This window comes from Poecilia formosa, unplaced genomic scaffold (assembly GCF_000485575.1).
Source record: "Poecilia formosa unplaced genomic scaffold, Poecilia_formosa-5.1.2 Scaffold37, whole genome shotgun sequence".
Lineage (NCBI taxonomy): Eukaryota > Metazoa > Chordata > Actinopteri > Cyprinodontiformes > Poeciliidae > Poecilia > Poecilia formosa.
The window spans coordinates 2,328,728-2,346,029 of NW_006799976.1; the positions used below are offsets into that span (position 1 = coordinate 2,328,728).

At 42.1% G+C, this 17,302-nt stretch overlaps 2 protein-coding genes and 1 long non-coding RNA gene across 4 annotated transcripts in view; 1 reads left to right on the forward strand and 2 right to left on the reverse strand.

Moving 5' to 3' along the window:
* Positions 1–17,302, forward strand: part of scfd2 (sec1 family domain containing 2) — a 181,870-nt gene that overhangs the window by 136,091 nt on the left and 28,477 nt on the right. The window lies entirely within an intron of this gene.
* rasl11b (RAS-like, family 11, member B) lies at positions 3,542–5,489 on the reverse strand. The gene is made up of 4 exons (XM_016670751.1): positions 4,957–5,489; positions 4,800–4,856; positions 4,619–4,695; positions 3,542–4,152 (listed from the first exon to the last, which is right to left on the reverse strand). Exons 1-4 carry the CDS (start codon positions 5,069–5,071, stop codon positions 3,664–3,666), a joined length of 738 nt encoding a protein of 245 aa, XP_016526237.1. The 5' UTR covers positions 5,072–5,489; the 3' UTR covers positions 3,542–3,663.
* On the reverse strand, positions 10,808–15,846 carry LOC107836067 (uncharacterized). Of its 2 annotated transcripts, none has more exons than XR_001661910.1 (4): positions 15,517–15,846; positions 12,129–12,230; positions 11,832–11,936; positions 10,808–11,318 (listed from the first exon to the last, which is right to left on the reverse strand). It is a non-coding gene; the product is annotated as an uncharacterized LOC107836067 (long non-coding RNA). The 2 variants fall into 2 exon arrangements; XR_001661909.1 differs by having other exon boundaries at positions 10,808–11,361.

A 17,302-nucleotide genomic window follows, 5' to 3' on the forward strand; every position in this document is an offset into this window, starting at 1 on the left:
TTCAGATTTTTTTTTGTGGGGATATTATTAGTACTATTATGAAAAAAAAATTAATAATATCAAATTATAATAACTTTGTATTATAATTTAATATTATGTTATTAAATTATAATAACATAAAGTTATAATATAACTTTATGTTATATAATTTTATATAATATTGCTATTGTTTTTTAATCATAATAGTACTATTACTATTATGATTAAAAACAATCAGTGCTTTTTTAATGATAAAAACACTTTTATGATTAAAAAACACATAAATATATATATATATGTATTTATATATAAATACATATTATTTATATATAATAATATATAAATAATATTATTATTATTATTTATATAATATAAATAATAATATCAATATTTATATTATCATAAATATTATTTATAATAAATATATTATTTATATAATATAAATAATACTATAAATATTATTATCATAACTATTATTACAATAATAATACTTAGTATTATTGTAATAATAATTATTGACTCATCTGTCGCTTTTTCAGTGCTCTTGGGTCGTTTGTGCTCTTGGGTCGTTTGTGCTCGACCCAAGAGCACAAACGACCCAAGAGCACTGAAAAAGCGACAAGAGCAGATTCTGATTAGTTGGGAGATCGAACATTGTAGATATTCTCTTCTTTTGCCCTTTTCTGCAGCACACAAGTTAAGGTTTGATAGTCAGGTCTCTTCTTTCCAGAGCAAACGTCCCCAGCCGGGAAAGTTAGCTCTTTTGGAAGATTGGCCAAATCGTTCCCTAGGACAGATCTCTTTTGATGGGTCTGGTCTTCTAATGCCGCTTTCCTCAGAGCTCAAGTTGAGCTTTTGGACGCCTTGTTTTCCTCCTTATCGCTCCAACCCTTCTCAGTCTGTGAACTTTAGGAAGACTGGGGAAATCGTTGTCTTCATCAGCAGTGTCTCTATCTGAGTGATCTGAATGATCAGTCTGTTTGCTATGGCCTGTTGAGCCACCATAAACTGCCCCAGTCGGGGAAGTTTGCTGTTTGTTTTCAGACTGATCTTTCTGAAAACTCCTAGAATTACCTGATGAGACATAGCAAGCTTCCCCAGCGTTTTGCTGTGATGTTTTCTTCACAGTCGGGGAAGATTTGAAGAGATACGCATCAAATTCATCGTACTCATTCTCATCCTTATGGCTGCTGATGTCAAAAGTCACCCCAGGAAGCAGCTTGTTGAAAAGCTTTCTCACTCCTGTTGTTATCAAATAACCTGCTCCAAAAGTAATCGGAAAAAACACGGTCTTGAATGCAAGTTGTTCCATTGTCAAAATACTTGTCCAACACGGTGTTAACGATGAAAGAGATGCTTGGATATAACCTCTTGTTTTGAGATCCAAGCATTCATAACCTTAGATGTTCTTTGATCTTTGTCATACATGAGGTCATAGCTACAATGAGCTCACTGTAGTTCTGGGGGAATGTCTTGCTTCTGATCGCTGCTATGGAAACGGTCAAATCAGTTCTGCATGACTCAAACTATCATTCGAGGCGCCATGACGGACTTCAGAAGGGTATATTTTAGGAGACTAGGGATTAAAACAGGGATCTTAATGGTTAAATATTAAATTTAGATTGACAATAGTATAATAAAACCATTCATTTAAGTTGGACTTTTCATCATTATATCAGGTTTAAAATTTTGAATCATACTTGACTTAAAAATATCTTAAGAGTAAAATCAAATGTAACTTACAGACATTTGCTGCTGCTGCTGTTGTAAATTGTGACAAGAAAATGTGCCTGCTTGGAGAAGAGCTACAAAGAAATAATTTTGGTTTAATAATTTTACATGTTAGCATAGAAATAGAACAAAGAATGATCCCAAAGAAATGATGCTGCCGCTCCATATTTGATGGGTTGTAAACGACCCACTCAAACACATCTGTTCTGTACGGTGCGGAAACGTAAACAATAGACAGAATGTAATGTCTTCCAGCTTTTTCTGTGTAACTGAGAGCTTGACACCAACAGCAGCCCACATTGCTAATAGCCGGGAAGGAGATAAATGAGTCCATTTCTATGCTTTCCTGTAAACTGGTTATGAGTCTGTTGGTTTTTCACTTTTCTTGTATTTTAACTATTAAACCAACTGGTAAACAAATGTTTCTATCTGTTTTGAAAAGAATTGTAGCTTCTCTCTTATGTCTCCATCAGATGAGTAGCAGTAGCAGCTTTTGGTGACATTATTATGAATAATAATTAGATTGTTTTTGAATACGAATCAGGATTTAAAATGATCTGATGAAGATGATCTATGTGTCTAGTCTGGCCTTGGAGTGATGTCTGTGGTTCCCTTCTGGACCTGTTACCCCATCAACCCGATGTGGAAGACTATGTTCAGAATTTAGGTCTCATGGCATCTCAACGTGTCAACATTGCAGCCAGTGGGCTGAGGGAAATACAGCTCCACTTTGTAGCAATTCAAGATATATATATATATATCTATATATATATAGATATATATATAGATAGATAGATAGATTCTTTGTGTGCTTTATACTTTTGTCATAGTACCCCCAAGAATTTCAAACTACTTTCACCCCTGTTTATAGTGGCATTCCTTCTTAGCCATGCCTCTCACAAAATCTCAGAGCTTTAAATATTAAAGTAAAGACAGTGAAATTAACACATGAAAAGGTCCTGCTGTTGGAAGTTCATCTTCTGGGATTAGAGATGATCTGTAACAGTAAAGCACAGGCATATCTAAAGATAAAAGAAGGCATTAAAATGTGCATGAAAAGCCCAATTTTAATTTGGTGTATTCGTGGGTTACCCCCGTTTTTATTTATATATATTTGGAGTACTTAAGTGGTCTGGTGCTGCAGTCACATCAACAGGCAGTGTACAGTCATCGCTCTATTGTCTCCATGTGATTCATAGCTGCATGTCATCAAGGCCTTTCAGAAGAGCTTCTCTATTCATATTCATGAGCCAGACAAGCTTTTTTTTTCTTTCCCCTTCACAGTAGGAGAAAAAGAAAGTGAAACATGAACACATGTCTTGTTTTAACATTTTATTGTGGACAAAGTGTAACAAATAAATAAACGGGTCCTTTGGACTGGTCTTTCTTTTATATATAAAGTGCATCAGTGCTACATCCATGGTCTGCTGCAACACTTCAACTTCCCACCGCAGTGATGATCCATAAAGCTGAACGACGAGCACATCAACTGCAGATGTTGACATTACCGACTGAGCATGCACGCAGCTCCTCAGAGTCCTTTCTGAACGGGAACTGCCAACAGTGCTGTGTAGAGGCAGTGAATAGGAAAAAAAGAAGAAAAAAAATCTGCCACAATGGGCTCAGCTAAAAATAAGCCGTCCTTCAGCTGTTGCCAGGAGAAGCTGGATTTACACTTTTGAGTTCAACCGATTCGCAAAGCCTGGTTGAAGCCGCCGTCCCTCGGCCGCCCCCCAACCCCCATGTCTCTTTGCGCGTCTCTTCCTGAGCAGATAAACTTCCTCCCTGCCATCTGACACCAGACCGCTCTTCTTCAAGAGGGTAGGGCTTCTTTTTTTATTATTTTACCCACTCATCTCACCAGCCTGCCCCTTTCAGTCAGACTGATTCAGGACTTTAAAGAAAGGAGAGTTCACCTCCTGTTTTCTTTCTTTAATCTGCTCACAGTTCTCCTCACACCGAGGTCACAGTCCTGACTTTGGCAGACAGCGCCTGTTTGAAACGCCTCTTCAGATCTTGCATGTTGGGGGACTTTGGTCGGGGGATGAGGGCCGAGCGCCTCTTCTCCGTGGCGCCGCTGGCAGACGGAGGCGGCGTCGGCTGCGGCTGCTTGGCGAGCTGGCAGCACAGTCTGTGGAAGGCGCCGTGCACCTGGTTGTAGTCCTCGCTGGCAGAGACCTCGTAGAAGGAGCAGCCCAGAGTCCCTGCCAGCAAGGGGCCCTGCTGGGAGTCAACACGCCTCAGGTGCAGCAAGTCGGCCTTGTTGGCGAGCAGGATCACTGGGGGCGCGCCGGCACCACCGCTACGGACCACCAGCTGGTGCAGCTGGTTGATCAGCTCAAAGCTCCGCCGGTCGGTCACCGAGTACACCAGCACCACGGCGTCTGCCCACTGAATGGAGCAGCTCACGTGGTCGGGGAGACTGATGCCATTATCAGTCATCTGAGAACAAACAGAAGAGACAAAATGATTAGATCACACGCCTTCCTCTGGGGGGTCAAAAGTTCTCAACTTCTATAATAACAGGAATGCTGACTCCAGGAGAGAGGTGTGGGTGACTGCGGAAACTGCTGGATTTGGATCAGGGTATCATTTACAGCCGCCCCAGTCAGCCATTACCCTAAATGGTAGATTACACAGCCCAAAATGAGGGGCTTGAAATCTGCAGCATGTTTGGTTAAAGAACTGAACCCCAGTACAAACTAACATCCAGAAAGTGAACGGCCGTCTTCTTAAAGTCAGATTTAAATGATTAATGTCTCGTTTCTTCTCGTGGTAGTTTTAAATATTTTTATAATGTTTTTACTCTTAGCGGCTGCATGCATGCCAGCAACAGACGACCTCATAATTTCCTCTGGGCTGATAAAGTACCGACACATCAGAGATGTGTTTGTGTGTGAGGACCCACCTCTGCACCTGGCGTGTCCTGGACCTGGATGGTCACCTGATCTCCATCCACCTGGACTTCTCTGGAGTACAGATTACCTGCGCGCGCGCACAAAAAAAAAAGAGGTGAAAATTAGTTTGGAAAGTTTTTCCCCATTTATTTTCTCAAACTGTTTTTTTTTTTGTTTTTTTTTTAAGCTTACCTGCATTTCGTTCATAGTCTCCGATGAACCGTCTCGTTAAGAATCTCACCACGAGCGCTATAAACAAACAAAAGTGACAAAATATATTAGACTTGAATTCATTACTACTATAAACTCCTACATTATTGCTACGCATGCGCTTTATTGGCCGTCTTACCTGTCTTCCCCACTCCGCTGCCTCCGATAACAGCTATTTTGATGACCCGGTTCAGGACGGAGTATTCAGGCGCGGTACACTCCGCAATAGTCGACATGTTCTGAATGAGCCGCATTGTTCTTCCCGGTGGTTAAATTCCGACAAGAATAGAGGGGGGGGGGGTAAAAATATCCAAAAAATAAAAAATAGGTTCAAACTCGTTTAGGAGTTGTAGTAGGTGAAGATATTCCAGTGTCCCTGCTGAGGAGACGGAGTGAATGTTAATGCTCGGAGAGCAGAAAGCGTCTGCGGAGGAGCCGCTCGCTGCTTTTAAGGCTCCTCGCTGCCGCTCGCTTCTGATTGGCTGCTCCCCATGCCCCCGTGTGCTCGTGCTTTCTCCGCCCACACGTGGATAAACAAGTCGATTTCTGAGGAAGAGCTGCTCCTGCAACAGGTGGGAGCCAACAAAACAGGCTTTCACAGGGGCTTGAAGACTGCTGATATTGCCCCAGTATGCTGCACGCAACACAAACACCCGATTCGCAGCCTGGTGGGATAGGTGGTGTTTTTTTCTCGTGTACAGTGATGTGACCTCTCGTGGAAATACACTGGCTCTGAGGAAAAATATGTTTCAGATACTATCAGCCAAGAGATGCACCGATCAGAAATTTGTGGCCAATTACAAATCTCTCTCTTTTTTTGCAAAGTTTTGACCTGCTGATTCAGGTCAACTAAAATAATCACATTATTCCTTTAACAGGAGCATGAACTTTGTTCGTCTCAGTTTTTGTCTAAACAAATTGTCTCTCATGGATCCATCACAATAGAAGATGGCAGAATGTCGATTTTAGACTTTAACTAGCTAATCTAATCATAGTCACACCTACATCTTGTAAGAATTGAGAGAATGATGAAAAGAAATTGAGTCTGATTACAAATATATTTAACAGCCTTATCTTAACTCTATCGTTATGAAGAAAGAATGGAAGTAAGAATATTCGGTATCGACCTCGTTTATTTTTTATATACATTTAAGTAGTTGAAAGTAGAGGTGCACCAATTTGTCAGGGCCGATTTCCTTCATTTTGGGGAGATCGGCTGATACATGTGAAGCCGATCCCATCTACCTCAGTGAAGATCTAAAATCAGCCAGTGTTCCCTCCTGCTCTCCCTTGACAAAATCTCCCAATCAGCAGCAGCCGAATAAATCAATTGTTACTGATCAAAGAACAATTAACTACATTACTTACTTTTAAATCTTAAATCAGGTTTGATCTGCTGGTAACAGTGCTGTTAATCCTTTCCAGAAGCTGTTGAAGCCCAAGCACAATCCAGATAAACCTACTCCTTCTCTGTTCACTTTTGCTCGAGAAAATGAATTGAGCACAATGCCTGTGATGCTTTCAGCGGCCGCTTTAAATAAAAGATTCTTCAGCTCAGGGCGGCACCCAGAAATGAATCCTCAGGTGTCTATGGTTCAATTCCCAACCCTGGGATCTTTTCTGCACGTCTTTCCCCTCTTCTTTCTCTCGTACCTGATTGCTCTGAATAAAGGTCATTAGAACGGGAGGAATCTTGTTTAACTTTGGACCAGATAAAGTCAAAAGTTTTATTTGATTATAGGAACAGACAAAGTTATGTTCTGATATGTGAGTGACTCACGGGGATGCGTCCACGGGTTTTGAAACGGTCAATACAGGATTTGTTTCTCTAATAAACTCCAAACAACTTACTAGAAAAATATAGCTTGATGATTATTTATGATTAGCTGCCAAAACAAGCTGCTTTATTGCAACTAAAGTTACCAGAAAATGCTAGAACAATCGATTCTTCAGCTGCAACACCAGGAATAAGAGATAAGATGTAAGAACCACATTAAACATCATTTCTATCTACCTTCCCAGATGTGACTTGTTATTAAATGTTTTTGACATTAGCAAACGTGATGTCACGAAGTGTGTGAGAAAACTGGTTGAAGCTTCGACAGTAATGCTCGTTTCATCTCAAACTGAAAGCTTTGAACATTTTCTGCACTGCGCCGTTCTCTTTTCATGATGAAGTATTCACCAATGTGATCTAACAATTCATTTTTTTAGGAGCTCATTCATTCATATGTACTTTATAATTAATTAATACCAAAACCTGTTGCTTGTGTCACAGTTTGACAGAAGGTAAACCTTCAGCTCAACTCTGACATTTCCAAGATTCACGTTGAAAGTTCAAAAGGATAAAACTGAACAACTTTCATACTGAAACACTTAACTGATACTAAAAAGTAGCTATCTTTGAGTCATCTTCCCTCAGTACAAACATCAACACCAAAGAGTGTTTTTGTTACCACCACATGGAATTCCCCCAGATCATCAGGCGATCTTTGAGCTCCATCAACAGCAGGTATAAATTTCAGATATGGCCACAATTATTGTTTGTATCCCTAAAATTCAGCAAATTGTTTTATATAATCTAACTATGGACATTGTATATTGTTTGTGTCACCATTGTAGACACGCATGTTTTTCTCCAGGTCCAGCATTTTGAATTCAGTTTTTCAGTGCTGGGTGTCAGCAGGTGACTTGTTCGGGCATGTCCCTTGATTTGTCCTCACAGGGGGTTGAAGACTGCTGATGTTGCCCCAGTACGCTGCACGCAACACAAACAGCAATACCTTAAGAGAAGTCAGGCAAACAATTATGTTGCTTGGCATTAATAGGAAGATTTGAGAGGCAATTCGGGAGTAATGCTGTCTTTCCATAAGCTTATTGCTAAGTAAGGTATTTCTGTGATTTGCAAATACTTTCAGCAGCTAAGGAAGGGATGTCGTCGTTTTCTCCCACTTTCTTTTTCCTCCTCTGCCCCATTAACCCCAAAAGCCTCCTCCCTTTTTCCTCCCCACTGTCTTTCATTTGCGCTGAGGTATTTTGGCATCCAGTCCTCCTGTGATTATGGTCTGGTATGTATTTTTGATAAGGGCGCTGATGACAGGCGGCGGTGCTGAAATATGAAATTAGTGCCCAGTGTTCAGGAGAAGCCATGGCTGCAGGGTGGTGCACCCACGCAGATATCCCTCTGACCACATCACAGCCAGCTCCACCCCGGCGGTTCTGGGTGGCGAGGCCTGCTCTCTTGTTAATGGCGAATAAACACATTCTTGCATTTGATGACACGTCGGATTCCCTGCGGTTCGCCCGCAGCACAAGGCAGGATCGGGCCTCTGTTGTTAAATGACTGATGTGAATGAGGGTGTCACAGCTTCAGTATTTTTGTGACAGAAAGATTAAAGGCGCTACGATCATTCCCTCCTCTTGCAGCCAGGCGAGAAGGCTAATGATGGCAGATGATAAAGGGGAAGGAGGTATCTTCTTGGAGGGCAGCAGACTTACTCACACACAGAGGTCAGAGGAGTTGCTGGTCAACACAGTGACTCAAACAACCAATTTGGTGACACATGCCAAATGTCCGATGAACATGATAGTGGGTCCCATAAACTCCCACTCTTCCACAAGGCTGTGCCTTCAGGCTGGTGTGGCCTCCGCTGGCAGTGAGATACGCCTGCAAGGATCTTTGTAATGTCTTTGAGCAATGACCACTACAGTAGAAACTAGGGAGGGTTGCGACTTACACAGAGGTGGCATGTCATGGTTCAGACAATTCAGGATCTTTCTTTAGCTGGCATTTTAACAGAATACCGTCAGTGTTTTCCAGGAATGTACAGGTTTTTATTTCTGACTTTATTCTACTACGGCCTTATCTACCTATACACCTTTACATCCTACATGCCATTCAATTGTCTTACCAACCTATCTATGGTCCTCCCTACAATCGTACCTACTATCCATCAAGCCCAGTCCATCCATCATGGCAATTGTCCTTCCTTGTCTGTTCCCCATTTAAAACTGCTCTATCTTTAATAGATTTGTAGTGAAATTTTCCCAGCAAATTGCCACAAGAGGGTTGTGAAGCTCAGCCTCAAAGTGGATGAAAATGTAGCATTTTTAGTGTCGTAGTTCAGCCATTTTCCCTTCTGTGCAGCACCCAGGTTCATTTATCAGTTCAAAAAGCCCTCAGTGTAAATTACCTTGAGAAATAACAAGATTTGGTTAAGTATAAAACAGGCTTTTAATGCTGAAAATGATCGAATGTTACAAGCCTTGCAAGTCATACAAATGGAACAGACACATAGTGACATTCACCGTCCAGGGCTGGGCTTTTTTTTTTTTTTATGTGTGTGAGGGCTGGTTACCTGGGCTGGCCTCACCTTCTGCAGCGAAGCTGAAAATAAAGCATGCAATCACCACTTGCCCCAAAGGCTTAAACCTGCAACAAGAGGGTCATTTGGGATATCAGTGAAGCAAGACGCAGCTTAAAGACTTCCCCAGGGTAAACATCAGCAACTGTCATGTGTTCATCAGATTCTTATCATCACCCTCCCTGCCTTTAATCTTTGTCAGCAAAGGTGATTATTTGGATCCGGATATTTTCACAGAACCTTCCCATTACATTTTGATTACCTCAAAGTCGCGCACAATTGGGGAGAAAAAAAAAAGCGTCTGGTTTGTGTTTAATCCTGTTGTCTTTCCTGACTCTGCTGCAGATATCCACACATCTGTTCTCATGGAACAACCCATCTCTAACATGTTTACATACATGGTACATTTGCATCTCCACTAGCCAAATGGAAATGGGATTGGCCTGCCAGCACAAGCAGCTCAGACCCATGCAAAGGAAGAGAGGTTGTTTTTGTCTTATTGAAATGTAAACCTTCCAGCATCCCCAAGCATTTGCATGCTTCTGAATGCTCACAGCACTTGGGGGGTGGGGGGAGGCCGCAGTGGTTTTAGCTGCTTGTGTGTGCTGCGGTGCGGGTTTTGGATGACAATGGTCCCCCCCCCCCAACTTCGTTCAGATCACATGCCCTCCAAGCTTTATGACTAGAGTTTGCCATTTACCCCACTTAGACGAGTCGATTGGAAATATTTAAACCGTTATGCAGCTTTACAGATGTTTGCATTCCATGGCTTGTCCCTCCCATCACACTAGATAGTTGGGTTCTTCTCGTTTCTGTTGACTGTAGCGCTCACACGCAGGTGCCCACTCTGCGTCTGTGCTGACATGTTGAGTCGGTGCGTTAAGAAGAGAGAGAGAAGCAGCGTCGGGTTTTGCAGTAATAACGTAGGATAAGCGTGTTTTGGTCTGCCGCTCATGTGACTGTAGCCATGTGTATTTAAAGTAAGACCTTAAACTCCGGGATTATCCTGTTGTTGCTGATTCAGGGATTTTTTTCTTCCTTCTGTTTTTGTTTGATGGACCCAGATTTAGAACTTGCGCTTCGTGACTACACGTTTGGCGTGTTTTCCAAACGTAAACACAATTATGCCGCAGCCGTAGCTGCAGAAGACGCATTGCAACACAATGAGGACAGGCAGGAGTGATTCACTTTTTCTTTTTTTTTTTCCTTTTTTTGTGCAGCACCATCAACAGATTTTTTGCAGAACCCCCGACTTTAATCGGATCATGTTCACAAATCCAAGATATACAGAACCTTGCAAAAGGAGTCGCACTCTTGGCTTTCCTTCAGCCGTGTTGTGTTGTTGCTGCCGTCATCACCATGTTTCATGTTTGCTTTGGGATTGTGACTTGAATAGTGCTTTAAATTTCCACATGATTTTTTTTTGTCCTTGGTCTCCATGGCAATATTTGTTCTCTAATATTCTCTAACAAACCTCTGAGGTCTTTACCAACCACCTGCATTTATCTTGAGATGAAATGATGAACTCTTTTTAGTAATTTGGTGTTTTTTCAAGCCTGCTGTTATCCCTAGGTTTTATTCAGGACTTCCAGATTAAAGAGGAGCACTAAGAACAAAAACATGCCACACATTTCAGATTTTTATTTGTAAAAATATTTTCTAGCTCATGTATCATTTCCCCCTTCCATCACAATTATGCAAACATTTAAATTTGTTGCTTAAATAGTGTCCCAATAAAACTTTTCAAGTTTTGTACTTCTTCTCTTTGCACATATGAGTCTGCACATATCTTTCACATTATTCCCTGTGTCATTATTGCAACAAGCATTTTTATGACACACAGTCTTACTGCAGAGTGATCCATGGGAGCTGGGGACAGAGACCGCCCTGACAGACATTACAGAGTCCCACAGTGAGGCAGAAAGGGACACTCTGGACGGATTGCGTTGGGACACAGCGTTCGTTGGTTGGGATTTACGACTCATTTCAGGGAATCTGTCGGTCGTTCAGACTTTCCCCTCCCCAGGGATACGTCTCTGCGTCTCATGCCGTTTTTACTGCCCAGTCTGAGGCGGGCTGGTATGGATCCTGCTGGAAGCATGTCCAGGTCCAGAGAACAGCCTCTGTGGTGCTTTCACTGGGACAGATGGTGTCCCAGAGGGACAGTCTGGACTTTAGATCTGTTTAATTGCCAAAGCCAGAGCACTTCACATATATCGGTGCTTAGACAAACACTGCCACCGGAGGTTTACATGCTGATGTAGCATGCATTTGTATTCTCCTCCGTTCTTCTGAGTCAATACTTTGCATAGCTACATTTTGCTATGCGAGAGGACACATTACTTTAACATGTCCCTATGATGCTGGGTTGAACTCAGAGACCTTCAAAGCTTGGGTTATTGCAGGTAATTCCTGCTTCAAATCTCTCCACAACTCTCCCCTCCATCTCTGCCACATTTTTTAAGAATTTGATTTAAAAAACCAGCATGCTCTATACTTTCCAGGTCACAATTATGCGTCGCTTTGTGACGATCTAATGCGTAAAGCTTTCATAAAATGCATCATCGTGGCTGTAAGATGCCGGTGTGTAAAAACGTAGTGCACAGGAACGCTTTTGAAAGGCACTGTAATGTGATGAGAAATGCCTCACCTTTATGTGCAGCAGAGTCAACACGATGCTCCGTCTTCCCCTCCAGTGAGTTCGGTGCAGCTCTTATCACAAGCGTCAGCGGGAAGGTGTGACCCGTTCTGCTCACTGCCACAAACGTAACAAGAAAATAGGAACAATGTTTGAGTGACCTGCTTCAAGTAAGGATTCCATGACAGGAGGGCATAAAAAAAACCAAACAAAGCCATTAAAAATATTTCATCTGGTCATGTTGTTTCTTTCACACGTTTTGGTCCATCAGCTGGCATTATTATCCCCCGCCTCGTAACTTTTAATGACCTGGCTTTCGTCATGTGCCTGTCGTCTCCGGTCTTTGTCTGTCAGGACCGAATTAAATCCTGTGTTGAGACTGACATGCAGGCTTGCCGCTGTCACTCCCACCTGCAGGAAGAATGGACCCAAATGCAGGTGGATTAGGACACCTGCAGACACAAAACTGCTGGCTTAAATGTGCAAAAAAAAAAAAGTGGAAAAACAGGAAGAAAGGGGATTTGAACAGCAGATGGGTGGAGAAGAGGAGTCTTAATGCAACAAGATAGCGGTGTTTAGTTGAGCTCCTGCGGTCTGATGCCAAGTTTGGATGGATAATGGTATCTCCTGGTGAATGGACTGAGAAGAGAGGCTTTTAAACAACCCTTACACCTTGATGTGTAATGTTGAATAATTGTCCAGTTTAGGAAAAAGGTCAAATAAATGTAGAAAGATGTTTTTTTTTTATCACAGCACTTCTTTAAAAGGATTCAAGGCACACCATCTCTGTCATTAAACACTCATTTTTAATACTGTTAGATCCAAAAGCTCATATTTTTGACTTAACTTAAATTTTGTCTAAACTGGAAATAATCAAATTCATCCATGTATTATCAAAGCAAGGGACTAAAATTAGGAAGTAAGATGAAAACTTCTAGAACATTAGTGTGCACACAGTTAGCTGTTACCCATAGAAAACCTGTCACAGGTCAAGTTTTCTAATCGTAATTTCAATCAAAACAGGAAACAATAAATAAGCAGTGGGTCTTAAACGCTCACCGGCAGCCCGGTCATTTGCCATCCTCTCTGTGTCCAGACTTGCTAATGAACTGCACAGGGGCAAAGCTGCACCAGCAGCATTTAAGCACAATATTTTGGGGGCTAAAGCAAGCAGCTGCATTTCTCTCTCTCTTTTTGGTCTATTTATATTGCAAATGTGGGTTGGACACAAAAAATGTACGCAAAATCTGTTTTAGTGTGACTTCTTCCGAGGTTTCCCCCAGAAAACTTGCTAAGCCCAGTGGTTGGGCGCCAAGGCCGTCATTCATCCAGCGGCCCGTTGTGTCATTTTGAGTCCGTCCATGTTGCCCACTGCGTGTTCAGTTAAGTGCCAGGATGCAGCAGATTTCTCTACATGAATTTAGTGACATAATGACTCGGCGCACAATGTGCGGCGCTTCCCTCCGTCCTTGATTTAAAAAATGCTTTAAGTTGACAGGAAATTTGAAAACATCACTTTATAATTATGTGTTATTGAAAGATTGGAAGATTAATACCTGAACCCCAACTATAAAGTCTTAAAAATGCAAACATTAAAAAAAAAAAAATCTTAAATAAATAAGTAATGCTTAACCTGGTGGGGGCACAAGTAAAGCCTGGTGGCCCGCCAGGCTTATAAGAGACTGGGGGAAACCCCGTCTTCTGATTTAGTGGACCTGAGCGTCGTCTGGCCATTGGCCATTCAGTTTGTGTTGGCCACGCTTCCCCACGTCAACAGTCGGCTCTTCTCTCTTCGCAGTGGAGGATGGCTGTTTACAGTGCAGGCAATTTCCGGTAAGCTTCATAGCCTCAAACTGGTGCATCACATGCTTCACACGCAAACGTTAGCAACTGGGTACAACTTAAAACTTCCAACAGAGTCCGTGCCTCCAGGAAGCAATCGTCGTTTCTCAATAGCGGAGTCCAAATCCTCTGAATGAAGTGAAGCGTAGAACAAGGGGCTGGTTTTTACCAAGCTACACCAAACACACCACGGGGTTAAAAATGAAACCATTCTGTTCTCCAAGTGCAAGAAAGATGGGGCATCAAACTCAATAAGTAATTCAGTGACAAATAATGAATGTTATGCTATTGAGTAAAAGGAGGAAACTTTTTTTGTTCCCCAGCAGCTTCAACCTTCACACCTGAACTCAGGTAACGCTGCCTGGTCCCTGCTAAGCTCATCGGTCATGATTTCATCTTCATCACCTTCAGTCGAGCAGGATCTACTCCGAAGCAGCTGGAAAAGCCTCCTCCCATGTCACAGACTCTACGCCGTCTCTGGCAGGTCCCACTTCCATTCATGTGCAGCCGCACACCTACGCCGACGCTCTCGCTGTGGCGGATCCGCAGTAATTATCCTGCCAGCTCAGAGATGTCGCACACACACACACACACACACAAAACATAAAGCTTTTGCCTGTGAACGTCTGCGAGTGATTCAGAGGCAGACGGAGAACGTGTGGGTGACTGAGTTGTAAGAGAGCTTGAGAGAAAACGGAAAGTGTTGTTGCGTTAATCAATGTGCGCCTTAACAGAAAGTGTTACTGGAAAAGCAGATTGTGTGAATCTGGCCAAGAGTTTGCATCTGAAGGGTTTATAGTTTTCTTCTGACTTTGCCGTTTTCTGTTTAAATAAACCAAACTTTCACAAAGATACTGCAGAGTTGGTGTGTCTCCACAACGCTGGTTCCAGCTCATGAGGACTCATGTCTCCTCCCCTGTTTATCCCGGCTTTCCCGCAAAATCCACGGATGTCGGTCAGGATCATTGCCCTGCACGCAGCGCAGTGACATGACTTGGGGTCATTAGGAGGCCGAAGACGAGAAGGGCAGAAGAGGAGAGACGAGCCAAACCGCTGAGGGCGATAATAGAGGATATGCGTTAGAAATCTCGAACAGTACATTCTGTTCCCTATGTACAAGGAGGATAGGCTTGCGTCAGGAGGACGGAGGGAAGCGCCGCACATTGTGCGCCGAGTCATTATGTCACTAAATTCATGTAGAGAAATCTGCTGCATCCTGGCACTTAACTGAACACGCAGTGGGCAACATGGACGGACTCAAAATGACACTAAAAGGGAACATATTGTGAGAACATAACTTTCTTAGCCTCGGTCCATCACAGAGACACACACTCTCTCTCTCTCTCTCTCTCTTTCACACACACACACTCACTCATACCTGAGGACAATTTAGAGACCAATTAATCATTTGTAATGAGTTTCCATTACAAATGTGCGCAAAACTATGTTGATATGCCGCTAATATAAAATAAAATAAAAACAACTTTGCAATTACAGTGTTTCCATTAAACAATAAGTCTGTTCACGGCATAAATTGCTAGCATTCATCCTCCTACCACTTCCTGTCGTTTTCTTCGTCTTTTCTCACCGGTGGTAACATCCGGTTGTTTATCACACTCGCATAATGCGAAAAAAAGTTTCCATTGCAGTTTTTCGAAGTAATTAAGACACAACTGAAAAACCACTTAATCCTAGTGCAAAAAAATATTTTTTGAAAAAAAAAAAAAAAAAAAAAAAACTTGAGGTTGCCATGACGTTGGCTGTGGTGATGATGGACTCAAATGTAGCAGGCGGAGGCGCCGAAATTGATGAATATTTAATTTTAAAAAAGAGAGAGAAAATGAACTAAACTTACAAAAAAACCACTGAGAGCCACAGCAGAACAAACAAATAAACCCAAGGGAAAAGATGGCAGGATACTGACAGGATAGTAACGGGATTTACCAAGGAGTGACTGAGAATAGGTTGTAATGAGGCGCTTGATTAAAGATGGCTGATTAGATTAGAAACGAGCTGCAGGTGTGAGGGGAGAGAGAGAGAAAGATAGAGAGAGAGAGATAGAGAGAGAGAGAGAGAGAGCAAGCAAGCAGAGAAGAAGAGTACATAAACAGGGAAACTAGAAAAATTAATCAAACAGAATCAGTATGAATAACTTAAGGTAAAAACAGAAACAATGCTGATCTAATCAAAGAAAGAAGCTTAAAAAAAACACAGAATAATAATGAAACTAGAATCAATAAATCAAACCCCAAAACAACCCAGGACCTGACATAAGTTTTTTTATATATATTTTTTTTTTTTTATTGGAATGCTTCCATTTAGCAAATTTGTTTTTTGACATTCCAGTTGGCATTTTGATGTAATTCAGTCAAAAAATGAAGAATATGATTCCTCTGTGATATTTATGTTGAGAATGTGTCAGGAACTAAAAAAGCTGAATTAGAACTGTCATATTACGCCAATTAAAGAAAAGAGCTCTGCAGAAAATCCACGCAGAATTGCTTTGCTTCTGTATTGATAGTGCATTAACAATAAAAAAAAATTAAAACAGGTTTAAGAATTCACTTTCACAGAATTATGCAACACATTCACCCAGCTTGACGCAGGAGAGAAATTCAAGGTGAGGGCAGTGACACATCTCTAAAGAAAGTTTTTAGCTTTCTGATGTGAAAAAAATGAGACTCCTTTGTCATGTTTTGCAGCAGCTGCGTCAACAGCCGAAAGAATAAGAGATTCCTCCACATCAAGGCTTAATCCAACACCCCCCCCCCCACACACACACACACAAAAAGATCATAATATAAAAGTTTCTACAAAGTCAGAATTTCGTAATCAGAGACCTTAGCTGAACGAGAAGGAAACCTGAAGTGCCGATTCTCAAGACTCTAACTTTGACTCCAGCATTTGTGTGATTTTTATTTTTATTGTTTTCTAAACTGTTTGGCATCCCAGTCCGTGTTTTATAGAGGTAAGTAAAAGCTGCAGTGAAATTCACCCAGCAGAACAGAACTCCCAATCTCCCAGCACACCTGGCAGGATGAATTTCTGCGCTTCACAGCACTGGAAAGTGGGTCAAGCTCCAGCGCTTTCTGCAGCCATCTCATCTCGCTGCAGACATTCGCTGATACAAGCAGATCTATTGTTGTATTGACTGCAATCAGGATGAAACGCCGCTGCGCCTCCCTCCAGGGAAGGGGGCAATGCGAGGAATCTGAAGCTCCTGGAGAGATGTGGAAAATATGTGGGGGATTTAAAGAATCTAGTGGAGGAATTTGTTTGTCCCCTTGAACTTTTCCAGGTTCTGTCCTCCTAAAAATGACGATGACTTTAATAGATTTCAGTCGACGGAATGGCTCCTTTTGCAGTTTGAGTACGGCAAGCATGTCGAAGCAGCATTTGGTCAGATGAGACCAGAACTGAACTTTGTGGCCTACTTGTGTAACCCTAATCTAACGCTCCACACGTCATCTCCAGGTTAAAACATGGTGGAGGCAAGGTGATGCTGCGCTTTTCATCAGCGGCAAAGGCATATTTGTCAGAGTCGATCAGAGAATGGCTGGAGTCCAGTAGAGGACAGTGCTGGAAGACGACCTGGTGGGGACGAGACTGAGGTTTACCTCCTACCAGGACTCTTAGCATGC

Coding starts and splice junctions, on each gene's coding strand:
- rasl11b (XM_016670751.1), bottom strand. CDS start 5,071: ATGCGGCTCATTCAGAACATGTCGACTATTGCGGAGTGTACCGCGCCT. Junction 4,696..4,799: donor AGACTATGAACGAAATGCAG/GTAAGCTTAAAA, acceptor GCGCGCGCGCAG/GTAATCTGTACTCCAGAGAA. Junction 4,153..4,618: donor AGGACACGCCAGGTGCAGAG/GTGGGTCCTCAC, acceptor GTTTGTTCTCAG/ATGACTGATAATGGCATCAG.